This window comes from Brienomyrus brachyistius, unplaced genomic scaffold (assembly GCF_023856365.1).
Source record: "Brienomyrus brachyistius isolate T26 unplaced genomic scaffold, BBRACH_0.4 scaffold51, whole genome shotgun sequence".
Lineage (NCBI taxonomy): Eukaryota > Metazoa > Chordata > Actinopteri > Osteoglossiformes > Mormyridae > Brienomyrus > Brienomyrus brachyistius.
The window spans coordinates 652,138-668,064 of NW_026042326.1; the positions used below are offsets into that span (position 1 = coordinate 652,138).

At 42.5% G+C, this 15,927-nt stretch overlaps 1 protein-coding gene across 4 annotated transcripts in view; it reads right to left on the minus strand.

Moving 5' to 3' along the window:
- The window catches only part of LOC125723767 (signal-induced proliferation-associated 1-like protein 1), a 168,155-nt gene that overhangs the window by 36,082 nt on the left and 116,146 nt on the right, over nt 1–15,927 (minus strand). For all 4 annotated transcript variants that reach the window (XM_049000498.1, XM_049000497.1, XM_049000499.1 and 1 more), the window contains 5 exons: nt 10,352–10,626; nt 9,726–10,010; nt 9,482–9,634; nt 8,473–8,612; nt 3,473–3,570 (listed from right to left, as the gene is read on the minus strand). In XM_049000498.1, coding sequence (XP_048856455.1) covers nt 3,473–3,570; nt 8,473–8,612; nt 9,482–9,634; nt 9,726–10,010; nt 10,352–10,626 — 951 coding nt within the window. The remainder of the gene's footprint in view (nt 1–3,472; nt 3,571–8,472; nt 8,613–9,481; nt 9,635–9,725; nt 10,011–10,351; nt 10,627–15,927) is intronic.

The window sequence follows — 15,927 nt, forward strand, 5'->3', positions numbered from 1 at the left end:
GTATCTTGTGCAACAGTGAAGAACATTGTGGTGGAGGCAAATGAAAGTGCTAAAAATGTTCAAAGCAGAAAGAGGAACAGGACAATAGCTTCTAAAGGATTCACAGGAAAATACTGAAAATATAATTAAATAAGCATCAAGGCCTACTCAGAGAAAGCTGCCTGAATGTCAATTCAAACAATTGCTACGTAAGCAGCAGGAAGATTCCAAAGGCACGCATAGACAAGGCTGACTGGCTAGCAATGCCATCAGATGGTGTACACAGCAGGGATAGTGAAGATCCACACACAGACAGGCAGCACTGCTGGTCAGCATAATAAAATAAAAGTAACACAACAAAAAGGAGCATGAACATGGTTTTATATGTCAAGTAGTGATTTTGGGAGACTATAGGAAGATCTACTTACCTATGAGGTAGAAAAAGCAAGTTATCAAAAAAGTTGCAGTCACAGTACTAGTATTAGTATTGTCAGATTCATGGAAGCTTGAAAAGACAAATTAAAAATTGCCAAAGAAAATAAAATGTAGCAGATGAGCTGCATCTCCTGGCAATGTCTGGCAGATTCAGACATGGCAACTTTGTTGAAAGCATGAGTGACATCGATTTCACTTTAGCAGTTGACAAGGAGGCATATGAGGCCCAGGTCAGTCGCACAAGGCAAAGCGTTCCATGAAAAGAGTGCCAACTGTCTTAGCCATCTTTATACAGTACACTAGCTATTTCTGCTTGGATGCAAATGAGAATTGTTCCTGAAACAGATGATTAGCCATGCTGGTATAAGCTTGTATCTAAAACAGTGGCAGCATCATACTACTGAGAGATTCCTTAGCAGCCTTAATTACCTTACCTTCATTACTTATTATATTGGTGAGGGATACATGACAAAGAACATGTAAAGAGTGGCTGAATGGAAAGGAATGAACTTGTCTAGTCGAGGAAACAAAGCCTGCTTTAATGATACCCAGTCCATGAAGGACATAGTCCTCTTGTTCACAAAGCTGATGGTGATGTGAGAAAAATATTCTGCAAGGACTAGCAGCATAATAGCAAAGTATAAAAATGTATATACCAAAATCAAAATAATGATATGGTGAAAGAGAGCTGCCATCTGGGATACACGTGTTAGTATGTCTAAGCTAGAAATATACACAAGCTTGTAAGTCTGCGGCAGTGACCACCCCTTAAGAGAGAGCCAAATTTACTGAACCAACTGTACACCTGGAATCACATGGCTATGTGCCAAACATGGGACCAACTCACTTATACACAAGTCACAAGTAAGTCATGTTACCATGAATAAGGTTAACTATCTGCAAGCCTCACAATTACTGTGCAACACTTCATAATCAGGTAAAAATTAAATTCATATCAGAAAGAGCACTGGGACATCTAATATTAAAGTAAAATGCTAATTGGCACTTTGAATAAGTTTACTTTATTTTTATGGGTCTGAAATTTGAAGGTAAAGTTATTTTTTTATTTCATCTATGTATAAATTTGAGTAACCAAAATGTATTATTTTTGGTTTCAGTGCTGCTAATAGATACTTCATGCCAGTGTGGTAAGTACATCTCTGGAAATGGTATGTGTTGATATGTTACACACACAGCAGGGATTCGGGTGCTGTAACAAAAATGATTGTTTTCCAAAGGGAGAGACTATAGTCATGAACTAACTGATCATGGGTTTTAAGTATAACCTTGATTGTATCAGTGGACATCCTGAATAAAAGAGCTGTTTTACTTTGTCAGACAACAATGTAGTCCCTTTTTGTGTGTAAAGTTTTTTTTTTTTTGCAATGTAAACCAACAGCCCAACCTGTGAATCTTCACTTTTTCTGCTTGTCCCAAAAAACTGAAACTGTTGGTGAATATCTAGTGTCATATGGTGTTTCCCTGAAAGACGCGGGGAGTTTTCACAAGTCGTGCTAAAGTCCTGGAGCAGCAATGTACTGCCAGACATCAGGACCAATTCTGAGCCAGATCCAGGATTGACATCAACTGAGAGGGACAACAAGACTCATTCATCATTTGGCAAGAGCCGCAGTGGGAAACAATGTGCTTTCTCACAAACCGTGCTGCTTTGCAGGCGCTGCTGGCCAGCCCTGACAGTTCCCTACGCCCATGCCTGCATAAAATACAGCTTTGTGCATAGGCATGATTGTGTAAATCATGGGGGGGGGGGGCTGCCCCCCCACATAGGATTGTGAATATTAACTAGCAATTAACACACTGCTAAACTCAGTTTTCGTCCAACTCCATTCAATCCACACAAAAAAAACAATCCCATAATCCCACACTCCACTTCACCCTCTGTCACAATAGAAGTCTCCTCCCGCCATACATTGTAAGTAATTAATACAAATGCATGAATTAGCTAAACAAAGGTAAACAAACATTAATATTTGTATGTACATATTTTGTATCAAAAGGTTAGCAGTAAATGTAACAATTTCATTTTAAATAATGAAATAATATGTACTGAAAGCACTTGTGCAAATTCATCCATCCAACCTGGAGGAAACCCACAATGACATGAGGAGAACAAACAAACTCCACACACAGAGCTGGTGCAGACACTGAAATCCATATCCCAGGGGGTAAAGCAACAGCGCTAACCACTGCACCACCATATTGCCCCGCTTATTCAAATTATAAATGCAAAACAATGCATTTTTAAGTCTTGAAAGACCCCCTTCTCCCTCACAGTGGTTTGGACCACTGCCTTCTATCCTTGATCCCATTACTACACACATTAACCCAGTATGAGTGTCCATGGCTCACCACCTACGAGTAGTTACTGTGTCAGTGTTCACTTAACACACCAAATGTGTCCAACCATGTCTCTTTACTTCTATCACTCAGTAGAATAAAAGATAGTAGAATAGTAAATCACTTAATGGGTGTTGCTTCTTTCCTACTGTAAATAACTTGCATGCTGTGTGTGTTTTGTCAGCCAGTAAAAATGGCTAAAAAATAAAACGGATACACAATTGTTTTGTAGTGCAGCAAAACATCAGGTAAGTAAAAACAAATGTCCCCAATAATGTCGAAGGCAATTTGATAAGATCTTAAGAAAAGAATGAATGTAATGACTTCATAGTGTCTTTAAAACATTTGAAAATTCTATCTTTATGGTATTTACAAATCACATATAATAATAGTAAGGGTTTCCTTTGTATATATTTAATACCAGTATTTTTGTCGGCATCTTTTGTGTCCTCCTCAAGGAATTGCTCTCGAAACATTTTTCAGTTTATTATCCCCCCCGACAGTGAAATGAAAATTTCGCTCATGACTTTGCTTGCCAGTGGCTGTGCACCAGCGGAGATGTCAATATACGGCATTCTGTCCAGAGAAATACAAGAGGAGGCCAGCAGTGTGGCATCTCTGACCCAGATCAGACATCAGTGAGCCCCACCCACACCCCAAGAACAACAAACAAAATTCAAGTAGGCTTTCACAGACTGACCTGGCTAATTTTCTTGGGGGAGATATGTATGACCTGCTCCTGTCTCTGAATCCGGGGGGCACCAGAGTAGGGCTGGCCGGACTTACTGACTGGCAGGTCTGAAACACACAACACAGCATTCAGCACATATTTCTGTCACATACATCTTCAAATATTGCTCCAAGCCTACCGTCATTTCCAGTTGTACTGTAAGTGGTCACTGATAGAAATCATGAGACAATTAAACAGCATCATTTTGCTTCTGATAAAAAATATGCAAAAACATTAAAAAGTAAAAAAGGACCATAAATAAAAAGAACCTCTCCTGGAGCTGACATCTTATCGTAATGGTGGGGTTGGCATGTTCCAATGATCCCAGGAGCTATCTTGCCCGGGGCTTTATGCCCCTGGTAGGGTCACCCAAGGCAAAGAGGTCCTGGGTGAGGAACCAGACGAAGTGTGGCTCACTAGACCCCTTATGGTAAGAAAATCATTGGATCCACAATTTCCCTTGCCCGGACGCGGGTCACCGGGGCCCCCCCCGGAGCCAGGCCTGGGAGTGGGTCTCGATAGCGAGCGCCTGGTTTCCATGCCTGAACCCATGGGGCCTGGTCGGGCACAGCTAACCTTATGTGCGCATATGTGCGCTTAGCATCAGGACACCCTAGGCCGCAGTTCGATGATCAACTTTGTAGTTGTGTCATTGGACTTGCAGCCGCATGTCTTGGACACTCGGGTGAAGACAGCTGTCAACTGATCACTACCTGGTGGAGAGTTGGCTCCACTGGTGAGGGAGGAAGCTGGCCAGGCTTGGTAGGCCCTTAGCATATAGTGAGGGGCTGCTGAGAGCATCTGGTGGAATCTCTTGTCAGGAGGAGCTTCAATTCCTACAGTATCTCCAGCAGAACTTCTCCCATGTCCCGGGGGAGGCGAGGGACATTGAGTCCAAATGGGCCATGTTCCGTGCCTCCAATGTCGCGGGAGCAATCCCCGAACCCGCTGGTGAACACCGGTGGTGAGGGGTGCCGTTAAGCTGAAGAAGGAGTCCTATGACTTCCGGACAGTGTCGAGGAGATTCTGGTCCACCATCCGGCGTCTCAGGGCGGGAAAGCGGTGCAACATCAGCACTGGGGAATGGGGCACTGCTGACCTCAAATCGGGACATTTTGGGTTGGTGGAGGAAATAAGACCTCCTCAATCCCACCGACATGCCTTCCAATGAGGAAGCAGAGTCTGGGTAGTTAGGGGTGGACTCCCCTATCTCTGGGGCAGAGGTCGCTGAGATGGTTAAAAAGCTCCTCAGTGGCCGGGCCCCGGGGGTGGAAGAGACCCACTCAGAGTTCCTTAAGGCTCTGGATTCTGTGGGGCTGTCCTGGTTGACACGTATCTACAACATTGCATGGACATCGGGGGCAGTGCCTTGAATTGTCGGACTGTCAAACCTTGGATTCAGGAGGAGCAGTGTGGTTTTCGCCCTGGCTGCGGAACAGTGGACCAGCTCTATACTATCAGCAGGGTCTTGGAGGGTTTGTGGGAGTTTGACCAACCAGTCTACATGTGTTTTGTGGACTTGGAGAAGGCATCTGACCGAGTCCCTCAGGGAGTCCTGTGGGGAGTGCTCTGGGAGTATGTGGTGCCGGGCTTCCATATAAGGGCTGTTTGGTCCCTGTATGACCGGTGCCAGAGCTTAGTCCACATGGCCGGCAATAAGCCGGACTCGTTTCCGGTGAGCGTTGGACTCCATCAGGGATGCCCTTTGTCACCGATTCTATTCATAGCTTTTATGGACAGAATTTCTAGGCACAGCCAGGGCGTTGAGGGTGTCCGGTTTGGTGACCTCAGGATTAGGTCTCTGCTTTTTGTAGATGATATGGTTCTATTGGCTTCATTGGACCGTGACCTTCGGCTCTCACTGGGACAGTTTGCAGCCGAGTATGAAGCGGCTGGGATGAAAATCAGCACCATTCAAATTCGATACCATGGTCCTCAGCCGGAAAAGGGTGAAATGCTCTCTCCGGGTAGGTGAGGGGGTCCTTCCCCAAGTGGAGGAGTTGTTCACGAGTGAGGGAAGGATGGAACGGGAGATCGACAGACGGATCGGTGCGGCATCAGCAGTGACGTGGGCGCTGCATCGGTCTGTCGTGGTGAAGAAAGAGCTGAGTCAAAAGGCAAAGCTCTCGATTTACCAGTTGATCTACGTTCCTACCCTCACCTATGGTCATGAGCTATGGGTAGTGACCGAAAGAACGAGATCGTGAGTACAAGTGGCCTAAATGTGTTTCCTCTGCAGGGTGGCTGGGCTCTCCCTTAGAGATAGGGTGAGCAGCTCGGTCATTCGGGGGAGACTAAGAGTAGAGCCCCTGCTCCTCCGCATTGAGAGGAGCCAGATGAGGTGGCTCGGGCATCTGCTTAGGATGCCTCCTGGATGCCTCCCTGGTGAGGTGTTCCGAGTATGTCCCACTGAAGAGGCCCCAGGGAAGACGTAGGACACGCTGGAGGGACTATGTCTCTCAGCTGGCCTGGAAACGCCTTGGGAATCCCCCAGAGGAGCTGGAAGAAGTGGCAGGGGAGAGAGAAGTCTGGGTTTCCCTGCTGAGACTGCTACCCCCACGGCCTGACCTCGGATAAGTGGAATATGATGGATGGATGGATGGATGGATGGATGGATGGAAATAAAAATAATATTTAAAACCTGATTTCAATCAGACACACAAGCAACCCTTAAAAAATTTCAGTCTACGTGTCCAGAAGTACAGCAATGAAAAGAGATATCATTCAGAAATCATATTCTGGTCACATTAGGGTTACTTAAGTCAAATTTAATGTAATATACTAATGGAGTTTTCCAATCCAGTACATGTTCAAGAAATATCTATAAATATTTATATATTTCATATTTTCACATCTAAAATATCCACATGCAGAATTTTCTAATATATAGATAGCTACCAATAAAAAAATAAGTTATAATTCCTGGGTTAATTTAGCAAACACCCATTCAAGCAAACGGTAACGTTTGAAAATGCTGCACAGGCACAGCTGTCCTCCATTTTAGTCACCATATCTACGTATGAAAGGCGACCACAGGGTGTGAGGGACCAAGCAGTAAGGCGACAAACACAGGAACTTAATTAAAGAAATAGGGCTTTTTTGACCCCCAAAATGCAAACAATAACAAACACAAACCTTAATAACTGGGCCGATAAAAGAGGTCAACAAAAATATAACATTACAAAGCAAAACAGTAACTGAAGCAAACTGACATTTTTAATAAGGAAACATGGGGGAACATATATAGCGGTTTGGCCAAACCAATTAACACACAAGAGGGGTAAACCAAATAAGCACTACATATAACTAAACAAAGCAATACACAGCTAAACCCCAATTCCCCCCTCTTAACATGGCAGCACATGGTTCGCTCCTACTCCAGGGGTTGTCCTTTGAGACACCTCCATCCCTCAGTCACACCTTTATGTTGAATAAAAGACCAGCCCCCACAGCCAAAGTAACTACAAACCAAAAGATTAAACAATCACTGCACACAACCCTACAATAATCGAAATATACACACACGCACTATACCTAACACAAGACAAAACATAACTAAAACCTATGAATTATTACTGTAAAGCAATTATTTGGAAAACATACAGATACTAGACTAAGGTCTTACTGTGTGGCTGTAGCCATCACACAGAGATTTTGAAAGCACGGTTATTGCTCAGGAGTGAAGATGGCAAATTTGGATGAAAGCACATTTTCCTTAACTGTGATGTCCATAAGATGTATAAAAAATATGACATGTAAAACAAAGAAGATCAGTAGTTCTGAATGGGGCAACTGAAATGATATTTCCTAGGCTTCAGAAGGTTGTTTCCTCTTGGATTTCTGCTGAAATCTGAGATATATCAAAAAATGATTGAAGTAAACATTAAACCATTTCTCTGATAGCTGAACCTGTACCCTGTTTGCTAATAAACAAGTTCCTCTTGAAATTGCCAGCTCTGGACTAATGACACTAATTCCTATAAACAGTTAAGCTTGTATATGTATTGTGCAGTTATATTTTTATTACTATTAGCATTATTGGTAATACACCTACTGAGAGACTAACTATTGAAGTGATAGAAATGAAGAGGATAGTGTCAGCCATGCAGCAAGTCATATGTCATGTGTACTTGCTTACTGCAGTTTTTAAAAATAATGTGAAGAAAAATCATAAAAGCTTAGATCATGTCCATCCATCCATCCATTTTCCAAACCGCTTATCCTTCAGGGTCGCGGGGGGTCCGGAGCCAATCCCGGAAGCAATGGGCACGAGGCAGGGAACAACCCAGGATGGGGGGCCAGCCCATCGCAGGGCACACTCACACACCATTCACTCTCACATGCATACCTACAGCCAATTTAGCAAGTCCAATTAGCCTCAGCATGTTTTTGGACTGTGGGGGGAAACCGGAGTACCTGGAGGAAACCCCACGACGACATGGGGAGAACATGCAAACTCCGCACACATGTGACCCAGGCAGAGACTCGAACCCGGGTCCCACAGGTGTGAGGCGACAGTGCTAACCACTGCACCACCATGCTGCCCCTTATATCATATCACATAGTGTTTATCAAACTTCATATTTTTAAATATTTCTAAAATGAGAAACTCGTATTACACTTCATAAATCATTTCTGTCAACTTGAAGTCAAACTGAACTGTGCTGCATGGTGGGTTAATCTGTTAAGGTTTTTTATAGTTCATCTGTGTCAATTATGAACAGTGAAAATGAGCATGACAGGGCCCATTTAACATATGTGCTTAGTGGTAAACTCAACTGGGTCCATCAAACTGCATCGTCTGTGTATGGTTGCGTAGAGCTAATCTTTAAGCTTCAAACTAGATGATTCAATTGAGAAGATATGTGAGATACTGTAACAGTAGGAGTGATTTAATTTTAGATTGCATTTAAAATCACAATTACTACTGTGTTTTGTATATCCGCCAGATTCCAATCAGTGAGTCTTACCTGCTGAGCCTCTTTCTGCTGCAGGCGCCGCCCCACCCTCCTCCACTCGCAGCCGATTGCCTGAGGTCCTCCCACCACCGCCTGTCTCTCCAGTGCTTTGTGTGTCCAGACAGAGTGAAGATGGTCGGTTGTTCACAAATCTAGAAGATACAGAGGCAAAAAGCAGGTAAGAGCTAGAAAGGATTGTTACAATTAGCAAATAATCAAACATAATGACATAAATAATTTAAATAATTTCCCACTCTTTTGTAATACTGTAATTAAATTACTACAACAGGATCACACACTGTGCTGTATTTTGCACCTTAAGAACTTAAATGTACTACTATGCAGATGGCAGTGAGACCACTACACAGTTTTCTGAGTTATGTTTATTTAAATACCTAAAAATGGTGGACTACGTAACCTTTAAGGCATTCTTGAAAAAAACTGTTTTCCCTTGAACGTGAACATTGGAATATGAATATGTCATGAACAGGTAATGTTTTTGAAGGTAAACATGCTATTAAACTTCTCATTCTGACCTACCCGCCTTGTACTTCTTTAAGTACAAGTAAGTATTACAAAAACAAATGCTACTTTTGATTGTTCCAATCACATTTTCTTTGGTTCAAAGTCAAAAAACATCACTTTTTTTAGCTTAACCATATTTTCAACCAATAACATAAGGAAAGGTATTCTATATTGATATTTTCTATTTTTGTGAACACTATTATGAATTATTTCCAAATATTTGTGGCAGACTGATGCTGGGTCTCACTGTGTTTCAGAACAGCCCTTTTTGGCACAATTCAGGCATAAAATGGAATTTTATTTACTCTCTATGAAGGATTTTGGTTTCTCCTGGAATCTTCAAACATTACATACTTAAATATCCCTTCCAATCATATAAGATTCAACATTTTTATTGGCCGTGCATAACAGATGTACTTGAATGCTTAGTTGTTCAGCCTCACTTGGTTACAAAATACTAAAGGCAGTGCTAAACAATGCAGTGCAGATGTCTCACCCTTCAGGCATAGACTTTTGGCGCCAGTGGGCAGAGCTTCCAGAACTGGCATCACTGGAGAAGGAGAGGCTACTGGGAGACAGGCGATTATGAGACGAGCGGCCCGCAATCATGGCTGGGGAAAGGCCATAGGAATCCGAGCTTGGAGAAATCCTGAGTATGAGGAAAAAGGAATACAATGAAATTTTGAATCCAATGTGCAAGGACGGAGAGGTCAGTGTTAGGTGGATTGAGCATTGAGCACCTTTTGGGGTCAAGAGGTCGTCCATCGCTGGAAACGCTGCGGGGAATGGCAGCTACCCTCTCTGGGCGCTCCGCAGACAGGGCCTTCCCCATGCTACCCCCAAGGCTAACGGTACGGCTTGGTGTGCCCCCGTGGCTCTGCGGGGAAGCCGTGAGAGACTGCTGGGGGCTGTTGGAAGTTCGCTGCCACTTGTTGTTGTTGCTGCGGAAGGGGAACTTGCATTCATATGGGACTCCCTCCGTGGCCTTGTGCTCGCCAGCCGTATGGGCCATCTCTGTGCAGCCTCTGCAGGCAGTATGGGACATTCAGAAGTTCTTTCAACTTTTAAGAGCTTGTTGCAAAAATGACCAAAAACTGAAATTCCTGCTTGTAGCATAATATCAGGGCCAGCTCAGGCTACAGGCAGAATAGGAATCCATCTAGTCGCTGTGTTGTGGAGAAAGTGAGATGATCATTAATAAGGTGGGTAGGGGGACCACCCAAGTAAAGATTTGCCTAGGACCCCTGAAAAGGTAGAGCTGGCCCTGCATAACAGAATTACATTTTCTACATATCAGACTGTAGGTACAAAGAAAGATAACATAAAGGCTGATACCAAAGACGCATAGCACTGAGCATCTCCGTACCTGCGTGGTGTAGTGTCCTCGTGTGGAGGGATGACCACGACTTTCACTGTGACTGAGGTGCGCAACAAGTCGATCATCTGCTCGTGGGACAGTGAGGCCACTCCCACCTTGCAGATCTCCACTAGGCGGCTGCCCTGCCGCAGGCCTGCCTGCCAAGCGTAGCCGTAGGGCTCCACCTCAGCCACGATGCCCTCGTAGTTGACGTGGAACCCCAGCTGGCCCAGACCGTTCCGCCGCAGGGTCAGCTCCATAGTTCCACAGCCTTTGGTCAGTAACTAGAAAACAGGGGGATATAGAGGAAAACCCAAACTATACGGGGCAAGGCTCAATTCGCAGATAAAAGAGGGGCTTTAAATATACAACCAGCAGGGATGAACCAGGCTCCGAACTGCATCCGACGCTTTGCATTGCACTTGGTGATGTAAGGTTTGGATGCAGCTGGTCGGCAATGGAAACCCATTCCACAAAATTCTTTACGCACTATTCTTGAGCTAATCTGAAGGCCGCGTGAAGTTTTGGGGTCTGTAGCTATTGACAGTGGCGCCTCAGCATGTCTTGCCCCCACTTTGTGATTTTACGTGGCCTACCATTTAATGGCTGATTTACTGTTGTTCCCAATTTGTTAGAAGCAGTCTGCATGCCTAGGTTTTATAATCATGCATGATTTTATACATCTGTGGCTATGGAAGTGATTGGAACACCTGAATTCAATGATTTACCAATACAGACGATCCTCTACTTACGAACGAGATACGTCCCGAACAGCCGTTCGTAACTTGAAGTGTTCGTAAGTCATCATTATTTTAAAGGTATACGATAGTACGAATAATAAGGTTGTCGGGAGTATGCACGCTACGCTGCTGCGTGGCAGGAGTAGCGGCCAGAAGTCATACTAGGTGGAATTGGGGCACAGAAAAAAAAACTGATGTTGCAGACAGGAAACAAGACCCCAGCGAACACATTTTGGACTTACAGTCCTCTTCGTTTGTATGTCTGATAGTTCATAAGTAGAGGAGCGTCTGTACTTTTGCCAGTTTAGTGTATATGCTTATCACTCATTGGCCGCTTTTCCTTCTCTCTCTGGTCAAACTCCTCCAAACCAATTCTACTGTGTTTAGGACAGGTGACCAGGTTATATGATATGACACTCTATCACTGTCCTTTGTAGGTGTTCAAACAGATTACTTGTCATTTTATTATTTAATTTGTATAATTACATATTTTACTATAATTAAACTTTAGAGCTATTTCCACTATGATATTTGTAGTTCTGTTTTCAAAAAATAAATATATCAAAAATATACTGTATCGCTGTGTTGCATTATGTTCCAAACATAAAATTTGTATTTATTTCATTAAAATTACAAGCGTCTCTTACATAAATAGCGCAGTTTCATTTTAACATCTCCAGGTGTCAGTAAAAGACCACATCGATTATTTTCTGCTATCCTACAACTTACTTTCATTCTTTGTGGGAATCATGCATGTAATATCTGCACATTAATTTGTTTCAGAATTTATTTAATCTATTTGAATGCATTTTCTTTGGGATGCATGAGATACCCCATGCAGCCCTTTTCCAACTGTATTTGAAGTACAGTATATTACACCTACATTCGTGTATGGGGAGCCTGGAGTCTATCGCAGGAAGCACATGTCACAAGACACTGGAACACGCTGGAGAGGATGCCAGTCCATTGTAGGCACACACCCACCCACACTATAGGTCTAACTGCATGTTTCTGAACTCTGCACACACCCCAGAGCACAGAAAGGAAACACACTCTAACACGAGGAGATTATCCTAACTGACAGATGTTGGATTTGGGCACGTATAACTAAGAAAAACTTTTAAATGATGTTTGAGGCTTTGCTGTTACACTTGCTATAAATAAAGAAGTTGGTGGTGTTGCTGAAAGTCACTTGCTTTAGCTCAGTATCTTCTCTATGAAAACCATACAAAATATTTCCATAAAATGGAAGATTAATGTCTTTTTGCAGCCAGTTCTTGTTCGCTTTTCTGCTCCTCGCTCATTTTTGTTAAAATTCTCACAAACACATAAACATAGAGCCCAACAGGAAGGATGGAAACGATCGGCTCTGACAGAGCATTCAGAGCTTATGCCAACGCAGTGACAGTAAACTGATATTTTTGTTAACATATACTAGATACTTTTAAAAAATGAAATATCCACAAAATTGCAGAGCTTGCTTAGTTTTGTCTTCTGTTAAAGATTGTCTTAACCCAGCTGACTACCACGGTTTTTCCAATTTGATAATTGCATGTGCATTATATGTCTTGCCATTATTAGTTTTGCATATTGTGCAGTAATCAGGGTGGCACTGTGGGCACACACCACCGCTTTTTGTGGGTGAAATTTGCATGTACGTAGATCCTGTGTGTGCACAGGTTTACATCAGATCCACCGGTTTCCTCCCACAGTCCAAAAGCATGCAGCTTTAGTGAATTGAAATGCCTAAATTCACCCTATTTGTGATGTTCGAGTGTGTCCCCAGTGCCCAATCCAGGGTGGGTACCTGCCTGAATTGCTATATACATCACATAAACAATTACAATCGATTAATCATCAAATTAATCAATAGATTACTTGAATTAATATAATCAGTAGTGACAGTCCTAATTACTATCAGTAAGTAACATTGGCTATACATGCAGCCTTCTCTTCTTTGTTAAAGGTACTCAAGCCTCTCTGCAAGTGGTTCTCAAACTATAGTAAACATACCACTGCTAGCAAATGAGCTCCCTCTAGTGGTATGCTGATTTATTTGCTTGTGTGACATCTGTCGCAGAGATGGTATGTGAAGAGCTTAATATTCTCTGAGGTAGTATGTGGTGTAAAAAGTTTGAGAGCTACAGTACTGCTCTACCCTCTCACTCATTACTCCCCCATCAGTAGCTATGTCACCAATTGTAGTTCATACTGTAATCAGCATCTCACTGTACAATGTCTTACTCATCCACAAAGAATTGCAGTGACATTTGTGATTTATATGCATGAATTGTTCAATATCAATCACTTTTACGCACAGTTGTAGGACTAAACCTGAGTCCATCCAAGCCCACAGCCTGTGCCTGCAGCCTGTATGTTACTGTAGCCCATTCCCCACTTCTCATATTAGCTTCAGTTTGTTTTTTTTAAACATTGTGCTTGCACGCACTCATGGCCTCATCATGTCTGCAAAGTCATTCAATTATCCAGTTAGTGTATATAAACTGTAAGGAGTTTCTGTGCAAGACGTCCAATAAAAAGAAGCACACTGTGGAATGCAAGTATTGCAAAGCATTGATGTGAAGTGGCTGTCACAACTTCCAATTTCTATCAACATTTGAAAAGAAAAAGAAATTTGTATGTAGGATAATTTCTGGTGATAACTATGCAGCTAGCAATGGTCTAATAATAATAATAATAAACTTCCGAACAGGGTCAGTTTAGGCTTGGGTGGTATCTAATTTTTCATCCAGGTGATCGTGGTGGCTGGGCCCTGGGGGTGGACGAGATCCGCCCGGAGTACCTAAAGGCTCTGGATGTTGTGGGGCTGTCATGGCTGACATGCCTTCTCAACAGCGCGTGAAGGTCAGGGGCACTACCGCTGGATTGGCAGACCTTATTAAGAAATAAGTGTTTCAACTATAGGGGGAAAGTCTATTCCAGAGAACTGGAGAGGTTTTCCATGCATGTCCTACAGGGAGGAGGCCCCGGGGGAGACCCAGGACACGTTGGAGGGATTATATGTCTTGGTTGGCCTGGGAACGAGCTGGTAGAAGTAGCTGGAAAGAGGGAGGTCTGGGTATCCCTCCTGAAGTTGCTACCCCCGCGATCCAAACCCCGGATACGCGGATAGTAATGGATGGATAGATGGATATCATCCAGACATTATGCTATAGTATAGTATACTTTGAGTAGTTTTAAAATCAGTGCTATTCTGGTATTTTGAAATCTTGGTGATAAAATGTGAGCACAATAAATTTTGCGGATACGTTTCCAGAAATAAATATGGCCAAAATGTTACATCTTTGACATTACATTTTTTAAACATCAACCACAATAACAATTGTCCTTAGTGTCCCCCTCAATCATATATCAATAAAATTTATTTTGTATAGTGCATTTTCACAATATTACATTGTCTCAAAGTACTTTAAATTATCCCTGCCCAAAGCCCCCGGTGAGCAAGCCAGAGGTGACAGTGGCAAGAAAAAAACTCCCTAGAACAGGGGTGTCAAACTGCAGTCCTGGGGGGCGTAACCCTGTGTAGCTTAGTTCTTTCCCTGTTCCACCACAAATGATTCAGCTCAAGAGCTGTGTGGTAATTACAACCCCAAATCAGAACGGTATGTAAAATGAAAATCAAACTGAAAACAGTACTTTGTGTAATTATCTTTGACCTGTATTACATTGAAAAGAATACAACAGCACATTATTTATGTTTATATTATGCACTGTTGAAGGTGAAATATCCAAATCTCTTCCTATCTTTCTTTGAGGAACATTATTTTCAAACATCAATAATTTTCTCATGTATTTGTTGGCAAACTGACAATCCTCGGCCCATCTTTACTCCTAAAGGACTAGACCTTTCTTGGATGCTGCTAGCAAATAATAATTACAATCACCTGTTGACATCACCTGCTTTAAATCACATCATTATTTAACCAATTCACCTCATTACTAGCCCTAAATTGCTCCTGTCCCAACTTTTTTGAAATTAACTTTCTGATTTGGGGTAGTAGTACAAGGAGTTGAATCAAGTGTGTTAAATGAGGGGAAACCCAAAAGTGTGCAGGGCTCCGGGTCTCCAGGACTGCAGCTTGACACTCAAGCCTTAGAAGGAAGAAACCTTGGGGAAAAACCAGACTGAAAGGGGGAGCCCATCCTCTAGGGGCCAACAGAGGTAGTCAAGCGATGATAAAATCGCCATTAACAATGTCCAAATTTTTGATTTGAGATTTGAGTGTGAATGATCTGCCAGGAGAAGAATCAAACCAGTAATTTTTCAGACACATGAGTCTGAAACATGAGTGCAAAACATTCATTATCTTGTTCTTAAACCATTACAATGTAGCAGACCTGCTACTATGTTCAGATAAAGTGTGTTTAATTGTCTTCCTGAATTACTTCATTTTGTGACGTATATTTGGCATGTGCTTTTTTCCAAAGTGAAGTATAAATCAGACTGAAAATTTATAAGAAGCTTACAAGCTGTCAAGGAGCCAAATTTGGTGCAGTTCCCGCTAGGCTACACTTCTAATGATTGCAAGAGAGTTATGGGGAAATGAGCTATAGGAAGACTTAAAATCCTGCATATATAACCAGAAATGCTATAAAATTGACATTAAGTGGTAAGACTCAGAAACAGTATAAAATCCAAGCAAATCTCTCAGGAGAAAACAGTAAGAAACTAACTAAAGTACAATATACAAAAACAATAAGCATCTGGTAGTGCCCAGAAAATCACTTCAATGGAACAAATTAGCGGTAGACACAGAGCCAGTTAAGTTGAAGGGTGGGGAGTGAGATTAATTTGAGATGTACCTAATGGAGATGAATATTAAT